The sequence below is a fragment of the Haliotis rufescens genome, unplaced genomic scaffold (genome assembly GCF_023055435.1).
Source record: "Haliotis rufescens isolate VD_foot unplaced genomic scaffold, xgHalRufe1.0.p SCAF_40, whole genome shotgun sequence".
Taxonomy (NCBI): domain Eukaryota; kingdom Metazoa; phylum Mollusca; class Gastropoda; order Lepetellida; family Haliotidae; genus Haliotis; species Haliotis rufescens.
In genome coordinates this window covers 3,870,821-3,892,076 of record NW_025964113.1, presented here as the reverse complement: position 1 = coordinate 3,892,076, position 21,256 = coordinate 3,870,821, and the positions used below count along the sequence as shown (strand labels likewise).

Sequence of the window (21,256 nt, the reverse complement as noted above, 5' to 3'; positions counted from 1 at the left end):
CACATACAAATTTGAAACTACGGGCCCGACACGAAATCTACCTGCCATGGGCCTTCGGGCAGGCATTAATTTCAAATAATGCACCATTGGTGCTATTACAAGTACATGATACTATACACTATCAGAATATTTACAGTGCCATTACGATTTGATCAATACACTTGTAGCGACATCATTATGCCACGACAGATTACTGTCAAACACCATTGCATCAAACTTTGATATGCAAAAGCTTGGTCCCTGCATTCCTTCTTTATTCATCAGTTTTCGATTGTGTCAAACTTTGGATAACTTAAAGTATTTATGTAGGTCGATTCAACTTCAACACAACAGTATTTGACTGTATATAGTTATATGATAGAATCAGGCATTTTTTAACTTCTTTTGAGTAGTATATATAATATTAAGGAGATAAACATGAGTTTTTTTCAAATGTTTTCATACTTGATGCCAAGGAATTAAGAAACAAAAGCATTAGCCAGAGGTTCCAAATCTAAAATTTGCACAGGTGATTTATGAAAGTCTGGTTGTATAATAATACATAACTTTTACATGTATAGTTCTGTAGGTAAACATTTGTTTACATATTAAAAATTATGTTATGAATTTTCATACATAACTTATAGATGTGATAAATATTCGGGTCACAAGTGGAATTAGTTGTCTGGGTTAGTGGAAAGTATGTGTTTGTGTTACATTACAATGCTTATACTGTTAAGGTTAAGTTGAAAGATTAATTGTCCACATGCATGAAAGGTCCTACAATTCTTGTTTTACTGTGTGAAGGTCAGGATGGTCACAGCATTGATAAGATTGCTTCGTTTGTTTGTTGTTTAATGCCATGATCAGCACTATTCCAGCTATATGACGTCAATCTGTAAATAATCGAGTCTGGACCAGACAATCCAGTAATTGACATCATTAACATCGATCTACGCAATTGGGATACGATGACATGATTCAACCAAACCAGCGAGCAAGCATAGATTGCTGAAGACCTATTCTAAACCAGTCAATACTGCTTAGTGAACATTGGTTAATGAAGTTTATTAGTTACGTCATTATATCTCTACAAACTCAGGTCTTAATGTTTATTCACCCACACAATGTAGCTATTTGGGAGAAAATTCTTCTATTCTTCAATATTTCAAAGGTTTGATTATGGGGTTTGAAAGTGTGTCACTCTAACATGAAACTGATAACTGGTATAAGATGTCTCATGAACACAAATGAAACATGACAACTGAGTTCTAGTCATCCGTGGTGTGAATAACATCATGCAATATGGAACATGAAAACATAAAACAAACCACTTCTGGAAACAAATGTGGAACAGGGAGATTTTATGACTACTTCCAATGATAAGGGAAACCATGTCACAGGGAACTATATCAGAAGGTTAAAGAGAACCATAGTGTATATAAACTGCTTCACATGGCTAGTATGCAGAGTTTCACATTTCCTCAGCTGTAAATAGTGTCCTGCTCCTGGAGGACACAGTTGCCTGGGTAAAACATTAGCTGGTGGTAAAAGCCAAAATCTCCCCATCCTTCCACAGTAAAAGCATGGGATAAAATAGGTGGAGCCAAAATCTCCCCATCCCTCCAAACTACAAACATTGGATAAAATAGGTGGAGCCAAAATCTCCGCCATCCTTCCAAAGCACAAACATGGGATAAAATAGGTGGAGCCAATATCTCCCCATCTTTCCACAGTAAAAGCATGGGATAAAATTGGTGGAGCCATAATCTCCCCATCCCTCCAAACTACAAACATTGGATAAAATAGGTGGAGCCAAAATCTCCCCCATCCTTCCAAAGTATAAACATGAGATAAAATAGGTGGAGCCAAAATCTCCCCATCCTTCCACAGTAAAAGCATGGGATAAAATAGGTGGAGCCATAATCTCCCCATCCCTCCAAACTACAAACATGAGATAAAATAGGTGGAGCCAAAATCTCCCCATCCTTCCACAGTAAAAGCATGGGATAAAATAGGTGGAGCCATAATCTCCCCATCCCTCCAAACTACAAACATTGGATAAAATAGGTGGAGCCAATATCTCCCCATCCTTCCAAAGTATAAACATGAGATAAAATAGGTGGAGCCAAAATCTCTCCATCCTTCTAAAGTACAAGCATGAGATAAAATAGGTGGAGCCAAAATCTCCCCCATCCTTCCAAAGTACAAGCATGAGATAAAATAGGTAGAGCCAAAATCTCCCCATCCTTCTAAAGTACAAGCATGAGATAAAATAGGTGGAGCCAAAATCTCCCCATCTTCCCAAAGTACAAACATGAGATAAAATAGGTGGAGCCAAAATCTCCCCCATCCTTCCAAAGTACAAGCATGGGATAAAATAGGTGGAGCCAAAATCTCCCCCATCCTTCCAAAGTACCTTGTTGGATATAAAAATGGAAAGTCAGTGCATATGCTACTCAGAGTTATTTGCGGATACTGTTTACAGGTTAATGACATCAAACGTCAACACCAGAGATTGATAAGTCTGGAGTATGTGGCAAAACAGATTCCATTTGCCGTCAAAGGCAGAATAGTGATGAAAATCATATGAATGAATCGCTGAAAATCAGTGATGACACCAGGTGTTCACAAAAGGATAAGCATGTCCTGCCCTAAGCATGTAGCACCCCAGGGACCAGACAATACAAACATGTATGGTTTACATGTTATAACACTATGCCAGGGACCAGACAATACAAACATGTATGGTTTACATGTTATAACACTATGCCAGGGACCAGACAATACAAACATGTATGGTTTACATGTTATAACACTATGCCAGGGACCAGACAATACAAACATGTATGGTTTACATGTTATAACACCATGCCAGGGACCAGACAATACAAACATGTAAGGTTTACAGGTTATAACACCATGCCAGGGACCAGACAATACAAACATGTAAGGTTTACAGGTTATAACACCATGCCAGGGACCAGACAAGAAAAAGATCCCAAATTTTTGCTTAGTAATATTCATATCTGATATCACAGAGACAGCACATGGAAGAATAGTTCATGTCCTGCCATGACTACAAAAGAACTGATATCTTCCACATTGATTTATTAACTGGCAGGGTAAAGACAATCTGGATTCCTCAGCTTAAATCACGTACACATTTAAACAAATCTTATCAAATGTCAGCCTAAGTGAGTCTTGCTGTCTATCACATATCGTGGTTTCACATTCACTTCTTGAGTTCTGAAGAAAGTTATGGAAAAAAACATTTCTCGAGTTTTGAAGAAAGCTTTCATATTTTCACTTCTCAATTTTCAGGATTTCAATCAAAAATAGATTCACATAAATTGTATTGTATCTCCTGTGCATACACAGCATGCGAAGGCCAACTGTCAACGGAATCTGGCGCTCCGCCCAGCCAAGACCTGGAAACACACACGTAGACAAACGCGTCATGACATTCTTACCCAGAATCGTTAAAAGCGGCGTTAAACCCCATTCACTTACCCAGAATCCTGCCATTGTGTGTAATCGTGCTATTCGTATATGTCCTGACAAGATAGGTGTAGAATCAATTTACTATGGATAGCACTCTAGCTGGCAAGTGCCAGTTCCTGTGATCGAGTCTTTGGGCGTGTTTAGGTGACACGTTATTAGTTTCAGGAACAGTCCCTTTATGTCTTCTTGTTACAAACCGTAGCAAATACGGATATGGACTTATTATAATGCAAATTGTTGATAAATCTAGTAGGATTTAAATGACTATTCAGACATGAGCGACATACAATATTAAACAGGAAATAATTATGATGCCTCACGATGAAAATTATTGTTTGAAGAACCACAAATCCACCCTTCTTTGTCTTTAATTGGTATTACTTTTGCATTATTAAGACATTCTTTATAAAAGTTATTGGATATCTTTATCGAGCAAGGTTAGATAACAGGATTAGACATTTGTGACAACTTCCACGCATAATGGTCACACCTATAAGTCATGGTCCAAACATAAAATCATAGACTCTTCAAATACACCCATCTAAAACATAAATGATGAGAAATTGGAAACCTACCCCTTTTGAATGCTCTTTAGAAAGCTTTCCAATTATTTTACGACGTATATGTAGATTCCCGGATTATTAAAAAAATGACGAATAATGCGGAATATATTCAGGGATATGTACGACAAATGTGTACGCTAGGGCTTAATTCCGACGCGAAAGGTAGGTATCTTAATCAATTAATGGTGTGCATCATATGGGAAAATCTGTCCCAAGAAGAATAATTGAGTTAAAATAGTTCATGCTGTTAATGTGTAATTTCAACTTATGTTTTGCTATTTGCTGCCTCAATGTGATTCAACAGAGAATTTAGGGTTGGTAAAATTTGCACGACGTTCCGGTTTGGTAACAGATACAAGAGTTGATTGATGAGTTCTGAGCATCACACAAGAGGAGTTGCGTTACAGTGAATCTTTTATTGTGAACATCATACCTGATGTCACAGAGGTATATCTACAAAAACTTGAGTCAGTTGAGCGAATTGTTTGGCTGTGGTATGTCAGTAAAATAAGAGGGGGCACGGGTGATCCAGTCGTCTAAGGCGCCGCGATTCGCTGTGCAGAGTTGCGTCCCTTGGGCACGCCAGAAACCTATGATTGAGGGTTCAAATCCCGGTTCGCCCCGATTATGTTTTTAGGTTTGTCAGCACCATACCCGTGCTCGTAGGTTTCACCGAAGTGGTAAACGTCTGAGACCTGCATCGCTTCGGGCTTTCCTCCCCGCGATGTAACTGGAATACTGTTAAAAGCGGCCTTAAACCCATCTCACTCACTAACAGTAAAATAAGAAAGGGTATGTGACCACTGAAAAATGGACAAACATGAGACACATGCTGTGATCAAATACTTGCGGGGAAAAAGGCTCAACGCCAAAAGTCTTCCAAGAAGATCTAGAGTACAAAACTAGGAAAGGATGCCCCTTCCGTTGTCTCCGTACAAAGGTGGGCGAGTTCAAACGTGGCAGTGAGAGCCTTAAAGACGATCCACATCCTGGAAGACCCGTCACGTCAGCAGCACCAGAAATGATCCAGAGAATCCCCGATTTAGTGAGTACATTCCGTCATTATCCATTATCGGGCTCCCTCAGACTTCCATGTGTTCCCAAACTTGAAGGAAGCTCTTGCCGGAACCCATTTCGATTAGAACGATAATTGTAGAGGCCAATAAATTGTCATTCTTGTGTCAGTTCCCCTATCAAAATCTGCAAAGTTAAGACATATATACAGCTAGGTAGGTTGTATTTCCATGAATGGGAAATAAACATTTAGTAACGTTGATTGATGGGAATATTCAGACATCACTGCTGACACACAAACACGTCCTTGTTAACCGGTCATCCGAGGACTGACAGAAGATGTCACCATTGCCATCACTACCAGTGTGATCATGTCGTAATAGAAGAAAAGCAAGTCTAAAGTATCATTGTTGGGGCCTTTATTTGGACTCAGCTTACCAACAGAAGCATTAGTTTGTGATAAGTCATGAATGTCTTGAGTAGTTTTTACACTATGTAATTTATAGTGGGGTGGAAATGCAGTCTCACATTGCTCAAAAAGTGATGAAAACAGATATAGGCAAATTGTGAATGAATGCGTTTCGCTTTTGAGTGAGTATTGTTTTACGCCGCTTTTAGCAATATTCCATCAACATCACGGCGGGGGACACACCAGAAATGGGCTTCACACATTGTACCCCATTTTGGGAATAGAACCCGGGTCTTTGGTGTGACGAGAGAACGCTTTAACCACTCGGCTACCCCACCGCCCCTGCTTTGGACAGTGTTAAGTTATCTCGAACCCCTAATGTGTGTTCCAAGAGTGCAGAAGAGGGCCTGGAATTTTTAAATCGTCTTTTTCGTCATGTTTCGGGGTTTGGATGTGGGACGTTCGCCGGCTGATCCGATGCCCGCATTCTGGCCACCTATATTAATATGTTGTCATAACGGTCACATAAAATAACACAAGTTTAAAATCTGATAAAATTCGCTTTTGTCTATTGAAAGGGAAATTGCAACTTATTATGCAGTGTTATTTTACTTATGAAATTTAAATATGAATTAAAAAAACATGTTACATTTTATAAACAACACAAGCCCCCTCGCTCAACACCCAATCCAGCTGTCGTCATGCATTCGTCTTACATAATAAAGGTATACTATATCTGTCAGTCTTCATTGTCAAGCCTTCTACTGTCTCTGGTTCAGTTGTTGTTGAGCAAATAGTCCAAGGCCCGTTCAACAAAGCGATCTTTGCGCTAAGACTATCGTAACTCCCAATACATACTTTATCATAGAATTGCGACAGTCGTAGCCGTAGATTGCTTTCTGGAACGGAACCCAGCATAACTTCACGCGTCACATGACCACCAACGCTGTCTGTTCTCAAACAAGGATAAACCGTTTGAATTAGGAGTGGGATGCGGTTATAAAACAGCACACAATGATTATTTAGCTATCAGGTGCCCATAAAAACACTTTTGTTTAAGTGTAAATAATGCTTACGCATTGTCACGGCTTGGACAATCCAACATCTCGCACAATTCCTGGGTTGAGACCAATTAGTGGCAGACCCCTACGCAACTGGCTGAGGGAGCACAGCATCAGGCCCTGATGGACTTGCAGCGATATCCCCGATTGTTCTTCCACGTCACCGCAAGGCACGCCTAGCTTGGTGTAGACAGCGTCAGAAGACAAGACTATGGCAGTATACTGTTCACAGGTGAGTCCAGGTTTTATCTGGACAGCTCTGGTGGTCGTGCAGGGGTCTTCTACATGCGTCAAGGAGAACGTTTCAGACACAGTACTCAAGGTAGTCAGTTTGCGGGGGTAGTGTAATGTATGGGGTGTCATCATAACTCATGTTCTACCATTAGTGCATATGTAGGGACGTAACTTCAGGTTGCAGCAGGAGAGTGCCCGGCCACACATTGTACGTGTAATAAGACTTTTTGAGGCAGCACAACATTGCTGTACTGCCATGGACGGCGGTTTCTCCAGACCTCTCCCCCACAGAAAATGTCTGGGATGAGAAAGAAGACGCCTACGAGACGACCAGAACCAGCCGATAACGCTGGCTCAGTTGGGCCAATCTTTGGTCGACATTTGGAACAGGCTGTTTTAAATAATCTAGTGTCTTCAGCTAGTGCCTCTGCGCTGCTTCGCCTGTATCAACGTTAATGCTGGTCACAAACGATATTGATATTGTTGACGGAGTTGTAACACCATCCCTTTTACAAGGCGTGTCGCGCGATCTGCTGTGACCAGATATGGGTTTTGTCAATGAAGTTATAAAACATTGATCAGACCAATAACCAAATATGATGTTGTTACGTTCAATAACACTTCATTTAACACTGCTGTGCTGTGCTCATCGGTCACTAATTGCATATACAGTCCGTAGCTAGGAAACGTTGTTCTAACACACCCATCAACCCATAACTGCTTCAGCAGACGCAACTTTAATAACGGAGAGTCATTTTGGAGCAGACCAGACGAGGTCGAAGATGGTGGTAGGTTGTTCATAAACATAGTTTCAGGATTAATATGTTAGCCATTTTGAAGTAGTATTATCCATATGACAGTTCAGTGGGTGAGTGAGTTGTTTTACGCCGCTTTCAGCAATATTCCTGCAATATCACGGCGGGGTACACAAGAAATGGGCTTAAGATATTGTACCCACGTGGGGAATCCAAACCGGGTCTTCGGCGTGACGAGCGATCGTTTTAACCACTTGGCTACCCCACCGCCCCTCATACGACACTCAAGCACATACAGAAACATTTCGGAGCAGTTCCGACCGAATACAATCAAGTTTTTACTTCGAGGGTAACTCCCGCTCTTCAAATACAATTTCCGTTTTTAATACTGCAGCTAGGTTCAACAGATATAACATAGTTTTATAAGATAAATGAATCGGCGAAGCTAGCACTCGTTTTTATTGAAATTAATATTTAGTTTTATTGATATTAAACCAAAATTAATCAAAAAGGCAACAACGTATTTATGTAGTATTTAAAGCACTACCGACCACGTTCAGTCACACGACCTGTCATTCACCTGACTGTCGATTCTTGCCCGGATTGTAACCACGTGATCAAAACTCAACGACGATCTTTATCGCTAGCAAAATGGATTATTTCTTGAAAAGCGCAGTTGGCAATTTTTGTATCACTGTTAAAAAAAAAAAATCTTTTTATCGCCGGAATGGCTTGTTTTCACTTTATGAGTATTAGCAGACATGCGGCTATCTTGTAATTAATCATCGCGATATTTCGTATTCTATTTCAACTGATGAGGACTGCAGTTCGTTTTCTTTGGAGATTGTATCACCTTGCTTTTTTTCAAGTACCCGTAATGTACAGAGGAGAATTTGGTTGTTGTTTTCACAAAACTGTCATCTTTTGTAATTGTTATCATGGAGGCCAAGCAGTCCAACAGTTGGAGAAAGGATGACAGATGCCATTGAGCGTGGAGAAAAACATCCTAACAGTCCTTCTCCATTTGCGATATCTGCGCAACACAACACAGACACACGAGATAAAGCAGAGAACCAGAGGTACAGAAGTTCACCTGCATTAGTTCACATAAAACTGAGTGTTGCATGACAGGTGGGCGAGTGCGAGTGCGGTCTTCAACAGCGAGACACATCCCAAAGTGATGCAGATCTTTAAGAGTTTACCATTTTGGTGAAACCCACATCACCAGTAAGGTACTGACAAAACTAGACACATAATCAGGGCAATGATGATTGGGTTACTGGCACGCCCAAGGGACAGAACTCTACATAGTGCTTTGTGGCCCCCAAGACATATGGGCCACCTGTACCTTGTGCATATGGATGCCTGTGCTAAAACCATGCTCCCCATTAACAGCTGGATATGATACAATGAGTTTTCTGGATATTTTTAATATTCTCTGAACATTTTGTGATATCTTTGTTTCTTTTGCTTGAATTAAAAATAATACTTAATTTATGAACAAATAATAAATGTTGAATAAGTATTAATTAAAGTATTATGCAAAGGTATTGCAGTTACAAAAAGGTACATTTATACAGTCGGTGAGTGTGTGAGTTGGGTTTAACACCTCTTTGAACAGTATTCCTACATTCATACAAATCACAATTGATTCCAGCATCTGTTATGAACTGCTTTGGGAAAATTCAAAGCAAATATTTTGAATAATGCTGCTTTAAACAGGTTTTTTTTACAGCATGTCAACTTCATAAGTGAAGAAAGTCCAAAGTGATACAGAAGGTCAAACTTTAAACTTTTCAACTTAAATGAAACACATGAGCATGGAAATAACGGTATTGTTTTGACAAACAAAAGGATCTGTTGGACCATATATGGGATTCAAACCCAATATCCGTGGAACTCAGCATGGCTTAGGAAGGAATTCTGTCATGAAGAAAATCAAGACAAAAGAATGTGACATCGTTTATCATACTTTTTATTCATCTGATAATAACATGTATCGCTTGCTGAAAAATACCATCTAAAACATAATATGTATATACACAGAATGAAGATCATTATGAGTGTAACAATGTCTAATAGTGCCCTGTATGTAGAGGCACCCACGCCCACTGAGGACAGTGTGGATGAGGACGGAATAGTATCACAGTCAGACGAGTGTCAGGGACGCTGGAAGCTGCAGGTGTGTATCAACACCACTCAGGTGATGGGTCATGACGAATGGCTTCATCAATGTCATCATCTTTTCTTGGACTTCATCTCCCGGAGCTGTTTCAGTTCATTCTCATGGAAGTGAGACATAGCAGAAGTTTCTGCAAGCTGGTGGGACAAAGTGTATACAAAATCATTATTATCTATGGAACTGACTCTATCTCTGGCAAAATCTTTTGAGTCCACTTAACAAAACTAGGTTCTTAGCATCATTATTTTGTTCACCGTAATGTTTGACTCTTTTTAGCTGATCTTACTAGACTTGAACAGAATTTCACTAGACTTGGGATTTGGATCAGTGGCTAAAGTCACTGACTCCTGATTACTCCAATAGCGTTACACTAGAATAAAAGGTGTCATTAGAATTAGAGAATGAAATTAATCTATTCTCATCAACTGATGAAAGAAGGGAAGCCAAAATCTAATTCATATAGAGAGTGAGTGAATATTGTTTAACTCCACCGCCACTATTGCACTGGTTGTGTAATGGCAGCCTGTAAATATCAAGCCCAGACAAGACAAACAACATAGCATGGAAGATCCACGCCATTAAGGTATGATGACGCACAGTCAGCCAAATTATAGACCCTGAGCATCTAATCCCCACATTAGTCCATTTTACAAAAGCAAGGCCCTGGGAAGGCACTGGGAACGCTACTGACCTGCAGTGCTATCAGAGGAAATGAGTACAAGAACCTGTCTTACTGATGACAAATCTTTTTAGTCAACAAATGTCTGGGCTATATTATATATCATGTACACAGAACAATAATAATATTTCCACAAGAGGTTTTTATATATCATTTCAATAAGTACTTTGGTGTAGTTTATGTGCTATATAAAATATACATAAGCAGATCCAAATGCATCATCCTTGATCCTTGAATTTGACCCTTCAACGTTCTGAAAATAGCTGACTCAACCTGTGCTGTATCATTCATCACTTGATACAAAGGAGTTTCTATTTACGTAATGTCTTTGTCTTTCGTTTTCAGTAGTTTTGAGATAAGACAAATATGTTTTCAATTTGTGATTTGACATATTTTAATATGAAAACATGCCATTCCAGTTTAGTCAAGCTTTAACAGTAGTTCATTATAATAATCTGACTTGGGAGAGGTAATTTAAGGGGTAGATTCACTTCATGCATGGGCTGAGATATCATCCCCTGAGAGCAACTGTTACCCTGAATACTGACCATGTCCAGGAGAATGTCGATCTTGAACTTGAGGAGGTTGTTCTCCTCCTGTAGCTGCTGGTTGTGCTTCCGGAGCCGACTCACTTCCTTGTGACTGGCTCCCCCAGCTCCGCTCTCTGGAACCATGGTAACACAGCATCAGTACATTATCATCTGAGTGTTTTCCAAGGGGATATCCACATCTAATGAGATAGCTACTGCTGATAACTAGAGCATATTATATTATTGCACAGTTTTTCAAGAAAGATGGGTGAAGTAAGGTGTCGGGTGCTTCTTGTGACATCAACTGGATCATATATTCACGACTTGTTGATGTCCCAGTGTTTTGACAACCCCAGCTTTGACATACTCAGTACCCCCGTGTAATTATATCTCCATAGATTTATTTGTGCACGATTTGAATAGCATTGAATGCCACCCAATCAAAATTCTCTCACGAGCAAGAGAAATTTAGTGCTAAGATAGGAGAGATTGTTGTGGTGGAGATGTCACTTCCAAAACAAAACCTATGGTGGTGAATGGGGAGGTGAGGTGAAATGGGGTTTAACCCTGCATTCAAGATCATTCCACTTATATAGCAACGTGTGTGCATGTGTGTGGGTAGCTGCTTGTACTACTGCAGTCTTATGCCAGTTTTATAGCTCTATCCCACTGAGATACCATGACGCATCAACACTGATGCCCCACTCAAGACACATTACACTGACTGCGATGACAAGTCCTTGTTTTATCCCTTAATGCCGAGTGCCAAGCAGGGTAACAACAACAACCATCAACCAAATCTGTTTACAAGGCATGGCCATCACCGACCTTCTGCTTTCCAGGCAGACATTCTACACACTAGATCACGGAGGACATCCCTGGGGGTGAATTGGTCCAAAGTTTTAATCAACATAGAATGGAGAATTAATACACTGGACAATCGAGGGATACACCTTAGACAGACAAGATAATGTGTGGTGTATCACAACCATCTCGGATATTAAAAGTAAACACATGTTTTTAGTGAGTGAGTGAATGTGGTCGTTTTTAGCAATATTCAAGCAATATCACGACGTGTGACACCAGAAATGGACCTCACACATTGCACCAATGTCGAGAATCGAACCTGGGTCTTCGGCATGACAAGCGAACGCTTTAACCACTAGGCTACCATGATTTTTGTGTTTATGTTGATCATTTGCAATAATATTAAGTGCAAAACATTCTTACCAGGAATCCATATACCATTCTCAAAGGCTACCTCACTACCACCCAGATTGACCTTGATTGGACCATAGTCAAGGCCAAACTCAGCTCTTGATTGTGTGGCATCAAGGTGAAGGTTGGACAAAGACTGGGCCCGTCTGGGTGGTGTCTTCTTAGGGGAGAATTTATTTCCAAATAGTGGCATCTGTAATAGTGAAACAGTTTTTCTCATGTCGATAGCATTATCATCACAGTAAATTAAACATAAACATTGATGTAAGCAATGGTAAACATAATGCTAATTTCTATAATAAATAAAGATACTATTCATTAGAAGAATGATAAACATGATAAATGAAAAATGATTCTGTTTAAGTTTCATAATCCTGACACTATTTGTATACACAATACATGCAATGCACATGATACAAGGCTACTAGTACAACATTAACAAGACAAAAACATCACAGCCACTAAGCATGATAAGCATGAATAGTACCATTTCATCGATGACTAAAACCAATAAAAAGTGACAAAGTAACTGAAGTGGCAAGAATAGTTTCATAGGTAACAAAACCAACCACACGAACACTCTTGAACAAGAGGTATCCACCACACTACATGCACCTGTTCTAAGATTCCCGTTTAAGTGGTACAAAAATGTGAGTATGACAAAAACAAACAGTAAAAAACATTTTAGAAAGGTTGTGCAAGTTCACTATGATGATCATATGTTGATGTCACTAAACACTAAACAATTACTTTTCAAAACTGATGCAGGCAACATGAGCAAATGGTATATTCATTTTTCATACTTCAAAAGAACTGTCTTACCCAAGGGTTCGTATTTCACAAACTGTTTCTTAAACATGTTGAAGAGTGAGAGGCACCAGTTTAATCATGTTACTGGATGGAATAAAGCTTCACACAAGCTGGGTATTACATTAGGGACCAACCATTAATATTCTGGGGTGGAGTGGGTGGGTGCTGGTACTTTTAAGAAACAACTAGGACAAAGAGAACAAACATTTTCCTCAGGTTTTACGCCTTTCAAACAAAAATTTGTTTCATGAACATGAAGGATGCCCTGAAAGAAAATGTGCTGTGAATAAAAAATAAAAAAATTATTCAGCTTCTAACATTTCATATACCTTGTGGCAGCCACCACTCCCTAAATATTCCAACCCAAATAAAAATGACCAGCACCCCTACCCTCACAAATATTAGATGGTTGGTCCTTTAGACCCTTTCAGGTTTAAGTTGTATCTGTTTGACTGTTGCAGAATGAGTGGTCTTGTAGTTGTAGGCCCAATGAGAATTGTGAAAACATTCAGTAGCAAAACACATTATTTGTTTATAGAGACAGAATGTTTTCTTCAGTCACTTCTTTACATTTTCAAGGAGAAAAATAATTCTTTTTGCGAAATATCATTTTCAGTACATCCAATATGTCCAGTGAACGTGGTGAACAATTTATTTTGGGAGAGTAAAACCTCAAACATAATTATTTTTCATATTTGTTTTTCATCAAATGTTTTCATGTGTTGTTTTCCGTAACCATTTTGAATGGGTACCAGAGAACCCAGGTTATTGTCAGCCTTGTTGTCATGGTTACATATTACATTTACTCATGTTTGGGTTTTTTCATTTTGAGCAGAAGGGGACAGACAGACATGTTATAAGTGTGTGTGTGTGTGTGTGTGTGTGTGTGTGTGTGTGTGTGTGTGTGTGTGTGTGTGTGTGTGTGTTTTCAACACAAATTCCACACAATGCTCAAACATGTCTTAAGCATACCAAATACTATACACAGTACTACAATTAAAGCTGATGTAGTGTCATTACTATACATGCTACAGTCATGAAGCTTTGGTGTCAATTTGTAAATTTAAGCATGAACAAAATCCGAAGGTAATTCAACAATTTCCAGATTGAGCATGTTCAGTTTAGCATGTTTAGTTGACAAAAGATGTGAAAATAGATATTCATTGTGACTGTTAATATGAACATGATGAAGAGTGAAGATTGGTGGAAAGCCTTGAGACAACTTCAGTACTTGATGAGTGAGTATGGTTTGACGCCGATTTTAGCAACATTCCAGTAATATCACAGCCTGGGCTTCACACAAAGTACCAATTGATATCCATTAATAACAGCTGGTTCAGACACTATAACTATACTACAAGTGCAAGTGAAACATGAAGGATATATGTGAGTAAGGTAAATCATGCATATTTAGTGATTAATTGTAGCTAAAAGACAAAGATCTATTAAGTTTATAGAGGTGTGACGATGTATTATTCCTTTGAAATAAAATTTTGACATTTTGCTTATAAATATAATTTTAACTTTGCCAACATCTTATCAGTAGAGTTCAAATGTATGTAAACAAGGGGGAATCAAAGTGGTTCACTGCTTAATCAACCAATTGTTATAACCAAGCAAACACAAAGCAACAAAATTGCAAAGTGATGAAAGGAGATTTCCTTGTTGGGGCATATCAGATTATTTATTTGATCTTTTCTTCAAAAAGGTAGATCCCTCTCCAACAGATAACATGTACATTAATGAGACTGACATATTTACATCTTGTACATATGTTGATCAACAAACGGCACAGTGGAATGTGACAACTCATTAACAGGTCATCACCAACGGTAGCAATATCCTGGACAAAATGAATAGTGATTCCATGAGTTCTACATAATCACACCTCTACGTCTGCAAAGTAGACATGATAGTATTTGATTATAAAATATGAACGGGTTCAACCTGCATGATGACGCTATCACTGGAAATGAGCAAAAACAAGAAAAAGTAAACATGGTGAGTCATGCATGTTTAATGATGCATAAGTACATTCAATGCCAATGACAGCTTAGTGACAAAATGAAATGCAATCTGGTGGACACTAAACATGCCAAACTACAATCAGTTGGTCTGTTGTCACACTTGAGATTACTGGTTGTTAATTTTACATGTTTCATTCTAAAATCTCATAAAGATTTTGATTCTAGTGGTTGTGAATGTAAATTCAGCCAAACATGATGAGATACATTGGATTGATTAACTGGGCATGTTCAATGATGTTTGTAAAGCTGTTCATCACATGCACCTGCAGATTACATATTGCAGAGCATATACATATTATATGGATAACACTGTACTGACTATTTGCGTGTAATCCATGGTTAGGCTGCTTTTATGGTTGAGCAAGGGTAATTCTTAGTTGCAGCATGATTTGTAAGGGACTGGTTTACTAAAGGGATGGGTGGATCAGAGGTTTTGGATTCACTATTGTATAGAAAATTATAACTTTCCCCTAATGCTTGTCATATTTTTGGATGACCATCCCCATGTGCTTGTCTATCCCCATGTAACATGTTTTCACCTCTTTTCGAGCCAATAAACAATACGTAACCATGCACTTAATGACGTAATCAAGGTAGACACTTCAAAGCTAACTGAAAACATAAAAGTGTTTGCCATTTGTTGTGAAGTTATGATGCTAATTAAGCTACATGATGTAAGATATTCAATAAGTAATAAAAGCATACCTTAAAACTTACTTTTTCACTAATGCACATTTTAAACAAACTTGATCTGATAAGTTTGCATCAGAACACTTGTATGTACCGATGGTATAAAGGTTGCTGTTTTTGAACTTCCTGTTTGTAATGTCATGTGACTGATCATGTTGTGCACCTATTTTTAACTTGACTGTCATGGAGGGGCTCGAAATCAGGTGATGGTAACAAGATTGACTCGTCTCACTTGGCAAAGCATTATTACAATTATATTGACAAGATGTTGTCATTTGACTATCCAATTGTAAACAGAAATAAATTTTATCAAAGGTAAGTTTTTAATTTTAGTGTATTACAATTGTTATTAAAGGGGCACTGATCTAACGCAATTCCCCGAACTGGTTGTTGCCTTTGTTATTGTTTTTTCCCCCGTAAGTACCCGGATGATACGCAACGCAACTGAGCGTGACCAGAGACTGGGCTACCGTCTGCAAGGACAGCTAAATAAACTTGGAGGCTGGAGGCAATATTTGTTTTACGCATTTTTGCATAAACACTGATTGGTTAACTGTGATCTATAAAGATTTCGACAAAGGGCGCATGTTAATTAATTTCTTCAGCCTAAACAAACAGACAAAAAGAACAGCGGAGCTCATCGCATGTCGTCATTTGGAAATAACCCCGAGATGGTTATAGTTTAATACTAAAAACAGTATCCATGCAGTGAAAGCATTTTCGGATTTCGGCTTGCGGCGATAATACGATTACTACTCCCTTGTTGGTAACCTCCCAAAACCCCTACATCCCATTTCCCCTACAGCTTAAGACAACAAAGTTCAGGGTCCATGGCACTGCTAATCCCTAGTCTGTTACCTATTTCATACAATGGAACAACCCAAGAAACACGAATAGATTGAGATAAATATTTAATTACGATTACGATATTATTCAACATTCATAATACATTATAATAAAATGTTCATTTTCAAAATTCATAATACATTATAATAAAATGTTCATTTTTCAAAATTCATAATACATTATAACAAAATGTTCATTTTTCGAAATTCCTAATACACTATAATAAATTTCATCTCAAATGTTCAATTCACTCTTTATCCCAGCTTGAGGAGATGGCCAACCGCATCTAGAAACTGCATTGGGGATTTTACCTCTCTATTCAACTCGTCCTTCATGCGGCAGAGGCGGTTCTCCACCTCTCTGTACACTCTCTTCCTGCCTCTTGGAGCTGCTCCAAAGTCGAGCTGTAAAATCTTAGCTCGTTCTGCCTGTTCTGTGACATAACAAACTTAACATAGCGAAGACCAGCCATGTTGATGTCATGTTAGTGACTGACTGACTGATATAGGAGATTTAACGTGCGCCATTTAATGTGTTTCCGAAAGAGGGGGCTTTAGGGGTTGCTTATATAGAATTTGGGAATTTTGAGATTTGGAATAGATGCCGATGGGGTTGGGGAGTAGAACTAAGGGAGCTGGGTATGGTGGATGTTTGTTTGTTTATGTGATTTTGATTTGGTAGATTATAGTGTTTTTAGATGCGTTTTATTAGTTCCGTTTTGATTAATCTATATACTAAACCTAGCCATCTCAACTGTAAATCGTCTCATCTCAGTTTCCCAGTGTAATAATTGTTTCTTCCTATTAGTATTTTTTTAAATTTCTAAAAATTGTCTTCTCATCATGTAGGCATCTTTCATTACACTTACATTAATTCTTTTTTTTTTAAACTTTCCTTTAAGTCCCCTAATCCCCTATAGCTCTACCCCTTTCATTTCTACTACCTCTACTCCAGACCTTAATCTCTCCTTTAGGTGAGTTCATAATGCCAGACAGGTAAATGCTGTGTGTTGTTTTAACTAATTGTAGGGGAACTGGGTTGTAGGGGAAATGGGATGTAGGGGTTTTGGGAGATAACCCCCTTGTTGTCATCCACTTTTTCTCGTATAACCCTACACTTGTGTATTTGTCGTCATTCACTTGATGCTCAGTTAATGAATTTATTACAGGTACAATTAGTGGTAGCGCCACTTAGATTACCTGACAAAGGTTCCCATTTGGCATTTATTGTGTCTGGGGTAATTATTCAATCTAAATCCAGGTTTGAAGTGAGGTGAAATGTGTGTTATGTAATATGCACGTGGCAGCCCAGCAAGAGATGAATGATCAGTTGATTTACGTTTTTTGTAAATCAACGGATCGTTCCTAGTCATCAAAGGATTAACAGAAAATACGTTGATTGATTAATCACTGTTATCTTGCACAGTGGATATGTCAAGAGAGATTGTTTACATGTCTAGGTTTACTAAAACAAAGGGAATACACTCATATCATGGTGTGAAGTGCCGATGTAAAAACAACATACTTTGTTCAAAGGGTTAACTGATAATACGTTGATTGATTGATCCTAGTTAGCTATCACTCAATGGATTTTTTAGGAACCGTGGACGTTATGAAAATAGTTGTCACGTGGGCTTTCTCAGCCGACCATTGAGACTTGACACCTATGTAAAACACCTGAAACAATCCAAGTGATCAGTTGAGAAACGAACACGGCTTATAATATCCCGAAACGGTATATATCTTTTAAAACATTTGATTGTTACTGAGACACGTGACATCGAATAAGTTTCTTTGTACAGCTGCAGACGAGTGGGATATTGTTCCTTTGTGTGGATATTCACGGATACATTCCTCGAACAAGGAAGCTGCCTAAAACTTATACACATAAATTTGGTAGGTTGTAATTATGATATCTGCATTTTGTTTTCCTTCATTTGAACCGATTCGTTCTTGTTTCTCTACGTCTTGGTTGGGAAATTCTTCAATGCGCGATAGATGTTGTTTTCACAGGTCTTTTCCTTTGTAAGCGTATATATATTACCGTCAATTTGTAAAATGTGATTCTCTCAGGCAATTTATAAAATGTGTAAATATTTCAGTCATTTTGACTAAAAAATCTGCCCAGATTGATTAAGACGATCAAAAGGGCCTACAAACATCACAACAGATTATTATGTAAGAATAAAAGCCAAACAACATAGAAATGTACTTTTCAACGTAACATTTTCAGTCTCTTGGTGATGACATTAAACATCAAAATGTTTGGAATTCGTTATCATAATAATACAGATGGAAATGTTTTTCAGTCACTTTGTAAAATAACTGAATATTTAGGCGTTTAATAAATTTGAAAATGTTACACATTTTGACAGTAAAAAAATATACACACTATATAAAAGCAATGCTCAGGTGAAATATTTACTTTGTGATGCAAGTCAAAATAGTGTAAACGGAAATCGCAAAATTACCAAGCAAGTGACTTACCAAAACTTCGTCACCATTACCGATGCTACCCACAAAGATACCTACATTTCCTTATTATCTCGAAAACTGTATTTCATTTTGTTGATCAATGTGACCATACGCCCTTATAACTACCCATAAAAGTGACTAATGCGCTTACGAATGGCGCAGCAGAGGTCGCGAACTAGTCTAGATTTCTGCTATACATCCGGGTACTCACTGGGAAAAAACAATAACAATGGGAACAACCAGTCCCGGGGAATTGCGTTAGATCAGTGCCCCTTTAAACACGCAATGAGAAATACTTCTTAGGGGCTCGAAAAAACAGTACATGAGGATATATGTTTCCACAAATTCTCCCAGAAAAACAAACAAACGAAGAAGCATTTTATAAATTATTATGAATGTCCATTTTATAATGACCCTCCCAATATAGATCTATGTATATTATCTTTTTATGATTGTCTTGGGTCTTGGACTGTCTTATTAACCCCCCAAACCCCTAAGGACTTAGAGGGGTATCTTGTCAGTTTGAAGCTTAATCAGATTTAAAATATTTTCAGTCCATTATGCCCAAACAGTGTACCTATGGAAGATGCAAATAGTGATATGGACTTTGCGAACAAGATGCAACTTGCACGTCGGCATGATTCGGTGAGGCTAATATGTTTATGACCGTAGACCAACTACACACAAATTAACCAATGCATTCACAAAGCTAATTACAACACTCACAACATATTAGAAATGAATAGATAATACATACGTCAGAGAGCGCTTCACATAAAAGTCGAAGTTGATGACAGTAACAACACTCTAGCGTCAAAATTTCCGGAAGTAGAAAACGCCATCTAGGAGTGAAGGGAGATAACCAACAATCTAAAAGAAGTCGTTGTAAAATCCTTGTTCGGTGTCATGACGACCCGTCAGCGAATGAAAGCTGAACCAAACACGCCGACTAAAACGATTGCATATTCAAGGGACACAAATTCGAAGAGAAAATAAACAATTGCCTCTTCCAAATTTAATTATTACAGGGATATTTCAATCTTACACGATAGTCTCATTGAGATACTGAGTATCATCCAGGAAACTAGCTGGAATAGTTTATGTATAATAATATGATAATAACATAAATACGTTTATCATTTAACTTAAGCATTTATCCATGACATAAGCTTATGACATAAAAACATGTATGTCATACCCCAATGACATAAGTATGCAAATTAAATAACCGGAAAAGCGAGCGGTTTGATTTGAAACTATATATTATAAGTGAAGTTACACCAGAGATATAATCAGATTACACAGAATCGTTGTTGTTACCGTTATTAAAGTTTCAATTATTCTGCAAAAGTCTGTTCAAGTATTTTGTTTAAAATAATCCAAAGAACTTTTTTTCTCAGCGAATTGTTTATTTTGGTTTACATGGCTATGGAAAACATGTATCACTACGCACGATCTATACGTAAGATTTCGACAAGTTGCTGATGTTAATGTTTAATGCAATTATTCCTTAATTTGGAGGCAAAAATGTGAAAATGATAAATAGAATTCATCACTCGTATTTTTTAATATGGGAAATATCAACCTCGACCCGTAAATCGGTATTTGCCTCGCCAAAGGCTCGGCAAATACCGATTAACTAAGACTCGGTTGATATTTCCCATATTAAAAAACACTCGTGATGAATCCTCTATTTAACCCTCCTGTTGGTGTACGTCAATCAGCCTGCATACCGCTCAGTGCCGCACTGTGCTGACGTCGCGGTTACAAAAACGTATACATTGTATCAAAAGTGTTGCAACGTCTTTATTTCTTCACACAGTGTAACCAAATTGTATAACATGCAACTCGAGTTGATTGTCTTTCCAACAGTATCTAAAGTCACCAAATCCAAAAGATCTATGCACTGCCTAGCCATCGATAAAAGTGCTGGTATTATAAGTTACTTTTCCACATTAATCGTAATATGGACGCACTCGAATATGGCAAGCAAAGTCAAGTAAGCGCCCTTGTTTGAAATCTAAATGACCAATAATTCATATCATTGGCAAGTACATGTCCTAACAGTGATAGACATATGATATTTATGTTGAAGTACACACATTTACTGAGAATTTTCCGTGAGTTATATTTACCGAAAAGAAATCCCGATGAAATTGTGCGTGTTTTTGGCGTCAAAACGAAATTGACGAAAGTGGTCGTGATTATTTCAAAGATTATGTCACAAAACGAATGACAGTTTGGAATGTATATCTTGAAGAAATCCCGGCTTCGTCCATGT

General features: G+C 38.2%; 1 protein-coding gene across 2 annotated transcripts; it reads right to left on the bottom strand.

Annotated features, from left to right (window-relative positions):
• Positions 1–9,481: 9,481 nt before the first annotated feature.
• On the bottom strand, positions 9,482–19,845 carry LOC124138988 (protein chibby homolog 1-like). 2 transcript variants are annotated; one of them, XM_046505929.2, is made up of 5 exons: positions 19,733–19,839; positions 14,886–14,904; positions 12,141–12,321; positions 10,929–11,044; positions 9,482–9,838 (listed from the first exon to the last, which is right to left on the bottom strand). In XM_046505929.2, exons 2-5 carry the CDS (start codon positions 14,889–14,891, stop codon positions 9,758–9,760), a joined length of 384 nt encoding a protein of 127 aa, XP_046361885.1. In that variant the 5' UTR covers positions 14,892–14,904; positions 19,733–19,839; the 3' UTR covers positions 9,482–9,757. The 2 variants fall into 2 exon arrangements, with proteins under 2 accessions (XP_046361885.1, XP_046361893.1); XM_046505937.2 differs by lacking the exon at positions 14,886–14,904 and having other exon boundaries at positions 19,733–19,845.
• Positions 19,846–21,256: the final 1,411 nt, after the last annotated feature.

Bases quoted from the DNA above. Each gene is read 5' to 3' on its own strand.
- LOC124138988 (XM_046505929.2), bottom strand. The intron at 11,045-12,140 runs GTAAGAATGTTT...CCATGGTTCCAG, and splicing joins GAATGGTATATGGATTCCTG to AGAGCGGAGCTGGGGGAGCC. The intron at 9,839-10,928 runs GTCAGTATTCAG...TTGTCCCACCAG, and splicing joins TCGACATTCTCCTGGACATG to CTTGCAGAAACTTCTGCTAT.